At 33.5% G+C, this 13,248-nt stretch overlaps 2 protein-coding genes across 2 annotated transcripts in view; one reads left to right on the top strand and one right to left on the bottom strand.

Moving 5' to 3' along the window:
• Positions 1–5,493, bottom strand: part of LOC106106188 (soluble guanylate cyclase 89Db-like) — a 7,241-nt gene extending 1,748 nt beyond the window's left edge. The window contains exons 1-9 of the mRNA XM_013286735.1: positions 5,333–5,493; positions 3,324–3,401; positions 2,564–3,258; positions 2,024–2,217; positions 1,452–1,576; positions 594–725; positions 386–487; positions 128–294; positions 1–44 (exon numbers count right to left, since the gene is read on the bottom strand). Of these exons, the coding sequence (XP_013142189.1) occupies positions 1–44; positions 128–294; positions 386–487; positions 594–725; positions 1,452–1,576; positions 2,024–2,217; positions 2,564–3,258; positions 3,324–3,401; positions 5,333–5,374 (1,579 nt within the window). The 5' untranslated portion in view covers positions 5,375–5,493. The remainder of the gene's footprint in view (positions 45–127; positions 295–385; positions 488–593; positions 726–1,451; positions 1,577–2,023; positions 2,218–2,563; positions 3,259–3,323; positions 3,402–5,332) is intronic.
• Positions 5,494–9,049: 3,556 nt separating this feature from the next.
• Positions 9,050–13,248, top strand: part of LOC106106187 (collagen alpha-1(II) chain-like) — a 12,149-nt gene continuing 7,950 nt past the window's right edge. The window contains exon 1 of the mRNA XM_013286734.1: positions 9,050–9,095. Coding sequence (XP_013142188.1) covers positions 9,050–9,095 — 46 coding nt within the window. The remainder of the gene's footprint in view (positions 9,096–13,248) is intronic.

Genomic DNA, 13,248 nt, shown 5'->3' with positions numbered 1-13,248 from the left:
CTAAATACAAACCGGCTTGTCTTAATTCATCTAAATCGTTGAAACTGAAAAAGATTGAAACGTAAGTTCAAACAAATCATGTTTATAAACAATAGTAGATGTTATTGAAGGTCTACAGGATATTTACATTGGACTGCAAAGGAAGATAAGATCATCTATTTCCTCGAGTAAATAAATTGGTCCTTTAAGCAGGATGGAGCGCGCGCCCTGTGAGCCGCGGCGCGCATCGTTGACACAGCGAGCCTTCCATCTCATTAGTTCTAATTCGAACAGCATTGTCTGCATGCATACCACCTAAGAAGAATTTAGAACAATTTCGCTTTAGTTGACATCCCATTTAATTTATTTTAAAGGAAGAGGAAGATCCAAATGAGCTGACAATTACCTTGTCCCATGTAAACGATATTTTCGGTTTCCTCAAGCGCAGTATTTCAGAAACTGGTGATTTCAGGATTCTGTAGCTAGGTCCGCCCCAAGCTGCTACCAACTAAAACAAAGTAGGGTCTATTAAAAAAAAAAAACATTAAAATATCACAACCTTTCTCATTGTTGTCTAAATTAACAATGTTATAAAATCTGATCGTTGAACTCACTTTTTCCCCTCCTAGAAGGATTCTCATCTTCCTATCCAGAAGTACACCAAATGGAAACAGCTGCAGAAGTAATGAAGCTGGAATCGCCGGCAATAAGCATGGAAGTGATTTGCGCAGCATTAGAGATTGCACCTGAAAATCGATATGGAACACGATCATACCTTAGTTCGAGATAAACCAGTACAAAAAAGACAATTTACGCTTCATTTTATAAATATACAGAAGACTTTATTGATTGCATATTTATCTAGAATTATAATAAAAAGTAAGGAAATTCAATGAAGCAATTAATTTTGTACTTTAGTTTTAAAACTATTAACAGCTGTTTGCCACTCCATAAATATCGTATCGTAACGCACCTGCCCATTCGATTGAACATAAAACGTTCCATTTTAGATTGGATCCTATCAACACTTTCAATTGGCTATTGTCTGTTCACGCGGATTGTTTAATTACAACCCTTTTACAGTTTTATTTGGTTATTCAATAAGAGAACAATTTAATTGCCAGCAATAAGAAATCAATATTAAAAAAACTTATTGTTACAAATGCATTTGATGTTGGAAACCGAAAAATTTAGGCACATTGTACAAAAATATTGGACGCAACCTTCGATAACCAACTTTTATGTTTAAAATCAGTTTTCAAACTTCTTTCATATCTAATGTGAAACTTTTAATGTTTGAGTTATACTAGTAAAGCCAACGTGATCTATAACACGTGAACAATATTGAATTGCTCGAAATCGCTACTACAGGGTGGAACTCGACAATATTTATGTTTATTACAGTTTTACAACCATCAGCTGCACCTTTTACTATCAAACAAGGTGTTTAAATAGACAGTGTAAGTACTCACATAGTCGCTGTTATCAAATTCCAGCCGCAGCACCGCCACGTAATAGTTCCCTTCCATACTCTCTTTCATGACGGTCACTTTTAGCTTCAATGAGAAGATATCCTCAGCAATCTCGTACAGCTGACCTTTACAAATATTTTTAATATTTATTTGTGTACCGTAGATTGTCAATTGTTTCGCAGCCCATTCAACTGATTAGTTACACAACTAAAAATCGAGTAGTGTGCGCACTTCCTATACTCGTAAGCTCGTAGGAATCAAATGCGACTAAACAGTTGCGTTAAAACTAGCGTGCTCTAAAAATTCTTTGTTTGGCGATATACTCGTACTTACAGCTGATTTTGATTGTTTTGTTTTCGGTTTCTCATGTAACCCATCTAACAAAAATATCCAATAAACTAACGCTAATTACTACAGTAGTCTTAAATACGTAGGCGTGATGTCCTTCAAAAGAAGAATAAACAGCAATTTATTATCCGTGCACCATCTTTGGACAGCATCATCACTTTATTTAGGTAGGATCGTGGTCAAACGCTAGTTTAACGAACATAAATAATAGTTATGTATCTCACCCATAAGATAATGTGTATATCCAGTCCTGCCGCTGCTGTAGACTAGCTCCGCGCCGTGGATATGCGCTCGCGTTAGTTGCATACTCGGCGAACGCATCCTCGGGAAAGTGAAGCGCATACGCTGGTGGATGCTGTCCACTGACTGCAGGAACGTGCAGAAATAACGACCCGTCGCGCGTATCATTGTGTCATAACTGGAATGATGTTGAAGCTAGATAATAAGTTAGCTAGAATACTTTTAACGTCTAAGTAATATAACATAGAGCAAAATCAATTCTGCTAAAGCAAAAAGTATGTATTATTCCTATCCATCACCTGGCTTTGTCCCCTCGTGGGGACAGAATGGAACAAAAAGTTTCATCGTCCCCCCTTTAGCGATGGGAAAGTTGATTCTTCATTTATAGCTTAATGGTTCCATCTGTCCCCCATCACTATTAAGGGTATAGATGGAACGTTTTATTGCTTGTTTGTATTCTATGCAATTCTGTTCTGTTCTATTCGATTAAATTGTTTACGTCATTATTCATGCAACGCACTTACCCATAATTGGTGAAAAACTTCACGAAGCATCTACCAAAGAAGTCCATAACTTTCTCAGGCGTACCGAACTTCTCCCGCATTGAGTTCAATCGTTCAGTGTTCATAAGATTAAGACTATTTAATCTAGGTCTGGATACGCCTGAACCTCGCCGCCTGTACACGTCCAAAGCTACGGTAACGCTCGTCTTTCTAACAATCTGCTTCTTTTCTGAAGTGACGATAACATCTGATTGAGGCGATGGTGTAACTTCAATAGGACATTTACTGTCCGCATCGTCGTCAACTTCTACGATCTTCTCTGGTGCTTCTTTAACAACGTGATGCTCCAGATTTATAGCCAAACTCCTTCTTTGCAGATTTCTTATATTGGAAGTATTAAATTCTTCGCCTTCGTTGATTTTTTCTGTTGAAATGGTACTTTTTATTGGCATTCGTATTTCTTCGCTGGAGTTATACGCGGCTATTTCTTTCTTGGTGGCAGCTGCTAGAGCATTGTTGGCTGTGAATGGGCATCTATAGCTTTGGAGTCTGTTATCAGTGTGTACAGAAGCACTTCTCCAAGTGGGTTTGGATTTGAGAGATGTCTTTCTTGGTGTCGGACTGCCGGGTGTCGAAGCGGTTGGACTGTTTGGATCTTTACTAAACAGTCGGGCTAAAGTACAAGCCAGTCGTAACATGAGTGCATCTGGATATTGCTGTGAAAGGAATCATATATTTAAAGAATGCATAGCGAGTGTTAATTCTAGTTTAAAACTGTTACCTGTGTAGCGCTAAATACAGTGTTTCTAGCCCCAGACTCTCGTAGTATCGTCTCCCATATTTCTTCCCCGCATTCTTGCTGTTTAAAGAATAAAAATATAAATACGAGCTTTCGTCCGCGAGTCCGTGGGGTATTAAAAAACAAATCGAGTAACCATTTTCCAGGTTATTCTCTACATAGATACCAGATTTCATCGAGATCCGTTCAGCCGATTAGCCTCAACATTAACAAACATCCATCTATCTAAACTTATATTTAGTCATGTCTAATTTAGTTTTCCAGCCTCTAACAATGTATGTGACAAGAATAACATTTGTCACGCGAATTACGGATTAAAAGTTTCGAAATTCTCAAAACCTACGTGAGACCTACAATACGTTGGCATTGTTATTCACATGTTGCGCTCGCGTATTGCTAATAGCCATCATATAATATTCTACCTGTATTATTCGCGAATGATAATGGAGTAGTGTGCAAATACAATGCATTGAATCTTATATTACGAACGAATCGACGACCTAAGTGTTTTACAATTGTAGAAATTAAATACGAGTGAGTTTACATTGCCAAAACACGTTTACAAAAACATTGCTATCTCTTTTCTTTTAAAGAGAATATGAGAAAGGACAATATTATGTTTTAAACAAATGTTACACTTAATCTAAAGTAACTAATTCTTTGGTTTGTTTAATGTAGTGTTATATTAAATTTACGAAAATTACTTTTTGTTACAATTTTAGTACATAAAGTTTTAATTAGATTTCTATTGGAATGTACAATGAACGATGGACCGAGTACAATTAATAAAGATGGTTTAGGGTTCGTAATTAAAAGTAAAGCCTCGTAACTAATTACTCTAAAAATTATTACGATCAAAAATTTTAGCAGTAGTAGACTATGCCACAAAATTTAACGTTTCAGAAAAGTGATTGAACATTTTCATTATTAATATATCATCGCAGAAACTGTTTGGTTATGAATTAATAGTTTTTAATATAATAAGCTTGGATATCATAATCTTCTTAATATTTTAAACGTGAGTTTGTATGGATCTTGATAAAATCTGACGTAGACGTACAATATAGTCTGAAAGAGCACATAGGATACTTCTACCCTTGTTATTTTTTAATTCCGCGCGGACAGAGTCTCGGGCGACAACTAGTTTTATACAAAAAAACTTCTAAGTTAGATGCGTAGCCGTATCATGTTGAACAGGTAATCGTTTCGAAAACATGATAAGAAAAGCTCAACAAAATCTTTGCTTCTGTAAAAAAAAATCTATCGGGTATCACGTTCTTTATGACATGAACAAACAGTAATCAGAATAAGGAGAATATTATTACGTTTGTCTATGGTCAGTATGGCCAACTGATTGGTATGCCACGTACTAATTGTTTGCCAAATAAAACTTTTGTAGCTCTCACAATAGCCACTTAAGAATTCTCTAAAATAAATCGAATGTGTTGATTGAAAGTTTTCCAATTATAATGAGAATAATTCTATTTTTAGGTTAGTTTCGTTGTAATGTCGCAGTAGTTTGAATCTCTTGTATGTTAAGGCAATTCAATGAACGGTGCGAAAGTCGCGGCTTCTGTTCCCAGCCGTCATGTATAAAAGTCCACCTAAATCAAAACTAGTCATTGCTCGCGACTTCGTCTATGTGCAATTTGAAAATATAGTCTATATTACTCAGCGATAACGTAGCTTTTATTGGTGTAAGAATTTTTAAAATCGGCCCAGTAGTTTTTGAGTTATTTCAATACATACAAAAATACAAATCTTTCCTCTTTATTACATTAGTAAATATTAGAGTATAAGTTAATAAAATTTATAGTTTTTTAATGTAAGCATTTCTAATTTCAACGTAATTTTGCGACGCTAAAGTCTTTGTAACTATTTTAAATAGGGAATGTAATAAATAAACGATATAAACACTTTTCGTTAAACTGTGATTTTGTGATTTAAATAACTACTTTTCTTTATGCACACTAAGTTAACTTTTAACTTACCACAATAAAATGTTGAACACTTTCAAGTAACCAACCGTACATTTTTAATAATTTATATCTTAACCAATTAATTTAAGAATTTATACAATAAGCTATAGAAAACAGTTAAACCGACAGAACGGAATGTGTATTAGGTTGCCAAGGACGTGTATCCTTTGAGGCTTTCGTGCTAGCACTGAAATAAAAGCGGAGTGTACAACCACAGTAGCTACAGCCTTTTTAAGGCTATGACGATAGAATTATCCTGTACTAAAGAGAACTAACGCAGTTTTATAATTTTAATTACAATTTTGTAAAATAATGTTTATTGATTAACCTGTATTGATGGAATTAATTTTATTTTTACACCAGTATTTATTTATTTATTTTTTTCTCTTTATTTTTTAAAGGGACTTTTGTTTCTTAAAACATGTCATTCCCATAATATCTTAAACTAAATACCGAAACCATAAAAACACAATACAAAACAAGAAAATGAAAAAAAATAAAAAAAAACAAAAATAGTTTTAACTAGAGTTTTTAGACATGGTGTTAGACTTCGTGCGCTAGGTCCGTCAGTGGAATATTTATTTATTGGTTTGCAATACCATAAATGTATGGTTTATAGGATTATATATTTATAGGTATATAGGAAGCTATCTTGTCTACGCCATATTGTCTCCGAGATTTTCCACGTTAACTAAAGTTATTTGTTTTAAGATTGTTAAGCTGCAGTTTGACGACTTTAGTAGAATCATTTATATGTGTAGTGTAAAAAGCATTTTCATACTGTTTTCATGTTGCGTAAACAAGAAACTTTCATAGGGAACATTGACCGCTTTATGGTTTAGATTAACATAAGCTAAGAACGCATATAATCGGTTCTATACAAATATAATAATCACATAAGACTTAAGAATAAATATATACTCGTACTTGAATACATTGTCTGCCGAGCTATTTGTCAATTATTCAGAAATCACTTCATCTTCATTCATATCGATTTATCAACGAAAACATTGCATCTAATTTTCTATCTCCTATTTAGTTAATAAACGGTTGTTTGATACTTTGACTTTTAACGACAGGATCCGTCAAGTAAACACTCTTGTCATCATCATCAACATGTCTGTCAAATAAAATCGAGCGAGTAGTTTTAATATTATTTATAAAATCGTTTTGTGTGTATTTTTTGGATAAGTACGCGTTTAAGAAGCTTAATTTTATAGCATAATAGATTGTGCATGAATACCTTACATTATGTTTTAGACGGAAGAGCGGGACTTCGTAACACAAGTGCCTATTGGTTACTTAAAAGAAAGTCCCTTCAACTGATTAATTTGTAACTTAACTTGTTTTATTTTACATGTTAGCTTTGATATATGTATATATCATAACCTCTCACACAAAAAGTGTAAACATTATAGTACAATGGTGTATTACCTAGTCCATTTCTCTATAGTCTAAGTATTGTAATGATGTCATGGTACATCAATCAACATTGATAGTGAACTGAATTGATTCTGTGAAGCGCATCTAGACCATATCGTTGCCAATTGCGGACGCCCTTCCAAGGACGCAGCACGTCATGGGTTAATGTCATAATGCAACTGGGGCAGTTATTTTAGTTACATCTTGAGATCTGATCATTAGCTTACAAGCTATCGTCTTTTGTTTTGATTACAATATAACTTATAGAAATCTGTTAAATTGCAAGTCATAGATATTATTTTTTGATATCCTTTTGTAGGTTTTAAAGAGATTTTAAGTAATTAAAATTGTTACATTGTGAATAAAAAATTAATCTATCATTTCGTTGCATTTTGGAAAAACGATTTACTATTGAATAATCATAAAAATACTAATTTAAACATGTTCTTTACCAAATTTTAGTAATGCAAAAGCTCTTAACTAATCAATTACTTTACTACATTATTTTATACTACGTATAATGTGGCGAACGGCCACCTGAATGGTATCGTCACTTGACACACCCTTACCTTCAATAGCCGTTAATATAATTGCGTCGGTAACAGTAATTTACTGTGAGACAGGTTATTAAGTTAATTCAATCTATTTCTGTTTACAAATGAATTCAGCCGAAGTCTATTTCACCCATTGAACGAAAAAAAATGCTAAAATTTATATGAGTAAACTGTCGTCAGCGGTTTTTGAAAATCAGTACCATTTAGTGTCTTTTAAGCGAGTCTATCTCTTTCTTAAACGCCGGCAAGGTTTACTCTGGTGGTATGTCAATGGTTGTCGATGTTCCCGTCGCTCGTTTACCTTCTCCTTTTACTAAAGAAACGTAAAATTATACACAGTATAATGTTACAAACTATTTTAATGTTCAAAAGTGCACTTGAATTTACAGAAATTGATCAGAATCTATATTAAAAACTAGGTTTTGCTCGCGACTTTGACCGTGTGAAATTAAAAAAATATAAAAAACATAGCTTTTCCATGGTGAAAGATTTTTCGAAATGGGCACAGTAGTTTTTGAGTTATTATAATATACAAAATTCCAAAAATACAAATCTTTCCTCTTTATAATATTAGTACTCGTATAGACGAACATACTATTGCTATCATAATATAGTTTTAATATCAAATGACATAAGTTGGAAAGGCAATGTATCACAAGAGGGAATGTTTGAGACAATCTCTTGTCCCGAGGGAAACAAATTACGTAAAACGAAGCCTATGAGATCGAAAACTTGACATTCGATATTGGTCTTCTAAGTAGGTTTAAATATTATTAAATTTATTGTCCCTTGACTCATCATGTCTTTTTAATTCGTATTATCTTGCTTCTTACTAATAGTGTAAATGCAAAAGTTTAGATGGATGGATGTTTGTTAGAGTTTACAGCTTAAATCGCTGAACGAATCTCGATAAGATTTACCACAGATGTAGAACATTGTCTGGAAAAATGCATAGACAACAATTTAAGTTTTTATTTTTAAATCTGCGCGGACGCCATCGCGTTAGAACGCCAGTAATTTCTAACCCTTGAGAAAAGAGTTTTTTTTTAAAGAACAGAGATGGTTTTAGTCTGGAATTGTTTTGTAGTGGAAACATAAGTGTGTAAATGTTTTCGACAATCATTGTTACTTGCCTCACCCGACAATTGTCGGGTGTAAAGTAATTACTTTGTCCCATTAACTAATTAAACGTAGTGTGGTGACATTTCGTTTATTATTAGCTCACACATTTAGCTCAGTAGGTCATTTGATAGGTTTTCTAGCTGAAATATAAAAGAGAATATAAATACTCGTACTTATACTAAGAAAATCGTTAAGAAAAAGATTAGAACTGTTAACATTTTGCTAGAATTTAATATAAAAATCTAGGATTAATAAAAAGCTTGGATTTTGTTTTAATAAAAGACGGTGCCATTTTATTGCTGTCACAAAATCTTTTAAACCGTATCGAAGGCGTGGGTGTGTGTTTAATATTGTTAGAAAATAACACAGTCGCATAATTTATTTATTTATCTGGAATAAAAAATTAAGTAACTTAATTGTTGAAGAACATAAATTTGTATTTAATATATGTCAAATAGTCATACATTTTGAATAGGCAATCAATCTTAGGCTCTTGTGGCGCTATGGACGGTTAAGATGCGAATACATAGACTACGAATAAACAGAGATTACAAAGAGTAATTCCCTTTTTTAATTTTACGCATGATGTTTCGTAATTCAGGAGCCTCCATAATAAAGTTGATGAAACAGGATGCGTTCAGAATATAGAGTAAATATTACATGGTTCGACATCCAAGGTATTACTCATATCTATAGCCTATTAAGAGTCCGATATAAGAATAACAATAAAAATCTTAGTTTTCGCAGATCATGTGTACCAAATTATTGATACTTTTTGAACGATCAAAGTTACTGGCAACTAATAATTTTGAGTACTGGCTGAATGAGCACTGTGCATGATAGATGTCAAGACGACGAAAGAATAACTGATGACAGTTGTCGTAGGAGGGTGGAATGATGCGCTTTGTTATTATAAAATCAGTTAATCTGTGTAAATGTTTGAAACAGTGTTTCTAACGTTACGCGATTGTTATTTCATTATCTCCGACATACGCACACCCTCAATGGAAGATCGTTACCGTGTATATTATGTAAATTAAAAATAAAGATCTACCTTCAGAATTGAATTCCACAAACCGCTCGTCAATCCGACAAATAAAAAAAAATGTAGCCTGTTACTCATAAATAAATTAACTTTCTAAAGGGTGAGAGAATTTTTAAAATCGTCCCAGTAGTTTTTTAGTTATTTCAATACATGCGAAAATACAAAAATTCAGAACTCCAAATCTTTCCTCTTTATAATATTAGTGTAGCCGAGATATATGAATTTACTGGACTAAGTCCAACGTGGTTTAACTCACATATTTTCAAATAAAGTATTGCTTTTTGTAGTCTCTGTTTGATGGGTGGTCTGTGCAACACTTAATAATTGGCGCGTGCGTCGGTTGACCCGAACATTAAAAAGTGATCGTTTGCTTAAAGAATTGTTGCGTAGGTGATCGCGATTGTTGTACCACTAAATACACATTAGATGCGGCCTAGATATCGCCTGAAAACAGAGCCGCACAATCGCGGCCTGCTTACTTCACCAGAGGTAAAAAACAAATACTAGTTAATCTTTTCATTAGAATGTTTTGTTACCAATGAAGTAGTTATATGCTAGTGACTAGTTGCTTTGGGTCTACACAAATACGTTGTGCTGATTGAAAACCAACATATTCCTTAAATTGAATCCGTCAATAAAGTCGATTTGTGGCGAATCAAAATTTGTAATACTAAACTTACCGTAATGATATCCTTTAGTGACCATTCGACCTAAAATGCGGTGGTTAAACAATTCTTACTTATGGTCGTGGCATTGTTTATAAGGCAGTTTTCAGTTATTGATAGCAGCCGTCAGTTATCCAGCCCTGGACTGGCTAGAGCGCAGTGCGTGCGGGCCGAGCGCGCACGCATATTTATTGCTACTGGGCGGCCGGCCGCCCATTCCTTGCGGCGGGGTCCGCCGCGCTACCCCTTACACACACTATAGGTATGTCCTTTTGTAATATTTTTTTTACGGTTATTTCTATATTGTAGTTAATTTAAATACCTTTTTCTCGTCTATTCATTTTGTTTAATAGTTTTGATTTTTGGACCCCGTAATTCAGTTATTGATAATAATAATTGTTTTTTTTTATCTATTTTAGTATAATTAGTGAATGTGAAGTTATCTTTTTTAAGTTGGAAAATAAATTTCAACATTCGAGAAGCTCGTAAGAGCTTTTAGAGCTGTCATTATAGCTACTTGTTTGTTTGCTGTTATTAGGATTTATACTTGAACGGATTTATTTTGCGTGATTTATTACTTTTTTTAAGTTGTTATACATATCTGAACACATACAATAAAGCATTTTTTTTTTAATTCTGTGCGTCTCCAGACAGCAAATTTAAATGTAATAGTTTTCATTTTAATATTTGTACCTATTTTTTAACATTAACCCCTATAAGCCAAAAGCAATAGTAATAATTTTCCATTTTTTAGAGTTTGTAGCCTTAACGACTGAACGGATTTCGATGAAATTTGGCATAGATCTAGAGTATAGTCTGGAAGAACACGGGCTATTCTATCTTATTTTTTAAATTCCACGCGGACGGAGTCGCGGGCGAAAGCTAGTAGCTGCATAATTTTTATAACGACTCAACAGAATAACTATGTTACACTTGAATAAAAATACCGATTATTTTTGCTTGGCGTTAATTTACGAGATTTTTTACATTCAGTGAAAAACTTTTATACTATACATTATTAAACAAAAAGACCGATTTATTATTATTATTATTATTTTTATTATTTAACCATAACCATAATTTCTAAAAAGTTCTAGGCAGATTTTAAGAAAAGCCACACCTTTGATAAAATGATCGCACTGCTTTGTGGTTGTCGATTGTTTTGCAGCCAATTGAACAGTTTATTTGCATAAATAAATCGAGTAGTCTACGCACCTCCATATGAGCTCATAGGAATCATAGTGAAACTAAACAGTTGTGCGATAGTTTGCTAAATGCTCAAAATCAGACTCATATCTCAGTAACCAAAGCTTTGTGATATCAATCTGCTTGAATTTAAAGTAATTAAAAGTTGCCGAAATCACTAGAAAGTGGGTAACACTTATAGTTTCAATTGAGCGACAAATTGTTGCAACACACTTGCTAAAATTAATTAACTCAACAATTGTTCTTGTCATCTTTATTCTGACAGATGTCATATACGTTGGCCGGGTAGGGGTCAGTGGGACGCGTTCCATTCTTAATGGTTCTACGGTGACGTACTCTGTGGTCCAATTGATTTGTTGTTTTCGGATTCGGAATTTTATTAAACGGTAACGGAGAATAATTAGGGCAATTTAATGTTTATAAATTGACTACAAATATGTCAAGGCTAGTTTACTATCCTCATCGTGACAATTGGACACATAAGTGTGTGTTTGTTTTACTCTATACTTCTATACTATTATAATAAAGTGTAAACACAATCTTTCTTGCCTAAGATGTCAGCAATTACAGCATATTTTTAACAATTCTTTTTTCTATAAAAAGCCCTACATTTACGTCACGCTTTATGGTATATATTTTCACGCCATTAAACTTAGGAGGTAAATATTTTAAATAGAAACTATAATGTGGGAAAGAGATCATAAGTTGCTGTCAACATCAAGAAAGCAAGATTGCCAAGTTTTGTCATGTCATGTCATTTTGACATTTGCAATTGACATTTTGACACATGTAAACAATATAATAATTTTATGCTGATGAAGTCGCACGGGAACAGCTAGTTTAACACTAAGAGCGATGCACACCTGAAATTAAACTTTCGTATAACTGTTTAGTCTTGCTTTGGTTTGCTATGAGGTCATATGTAGGTGCACACTACTCGATATTTTGTTGTGTAACTAAACAGTTGAATTGGCAAAACAATCGAATATCGCACAACAGTTGTGCGACAGTTTAGTCAAAGGTGAGCCCGCTCTAAGACTAAACTATCTAATTCGACAGAAGAGTAATTCAGTCTTTTACAAGGATGGAAATACAAATTAATATCAGATAACATAAAAAAATTAAGAAAGCGATTACAAAAGAGGTGTTTTCAGAGTAAAAAAGGACTACTTTTTAGCTCGTCAACCCTAAGTTAGAAGTGACTAGGCCTTAGTCAACGCCGATCTAGTTCGTATTGGTTCACCCATATCTATGAATTTTTTCGCAGACATATGCAGATTCCACCACGATTTTTTCTTACGGGTAAATCTTGTAATGAAATTCAATACTCACATAGGCATAGCAGGTTTCTAGCCCAGGACTCGATTGCAAGCCAAGTACTTAAACCCCTTTAGTATGGTAGTTATGAAGGCAATTAAATCTGTCTCACGAGAATGTTAGAACTGTTAGACGTTTCTATTATAGTCTGACAGATTAAATACGAACTTAACTGAAATGTATACTTGTGACCCATTTAGGTTACTGAGTGATATCACTCGTGAAATAAATCACCGGTGACAGTTATGAAGTGAACATGTTCTAATTTGAGTTGAGATGAGAGTTGCAAGAGTGGGGCTTAGTTATTTTTTTTCAAAATTTAAAGTCAAAATACGTATACATACTAAGTTTGAAAGACTATTTTATTATGTTGTAGGTTTTTAAATTCGTAAATCTAAGTGTTATAGCTAAATTATTTGTAGAACCTTTAGGGATTAAATTAAACTTATTATATAGTTAATTAAAGTTTAACGCTTCTTCACTTTAACAACTTAATCTATCTTCTTCTCTATAGAATATATATCTATATATAATAAAATTGGAGTGTCTGTTTTTAATATCAAAAGAAAGATGGCAGATTTCGGAAAGAAGATGAAT

This window comes from Papilio polytes, unplaced genomic scaffold (genome assembly GCF_000836215.1).
Source record: "Papilio polytes unplaced genomic scaffold, Ppol_1.0 DF822289.1, whole genome shotgun sequence".
NCBI classification, from domain to species: Eukaryota; Metazoa; Arthropoda; class Insecta; order Lepidoptera; family Papilionidae; genus Papilio; species Papilio polytes.
This window is presented reverse-complemented; position numbering and strand designations above follow the sequence as displayed.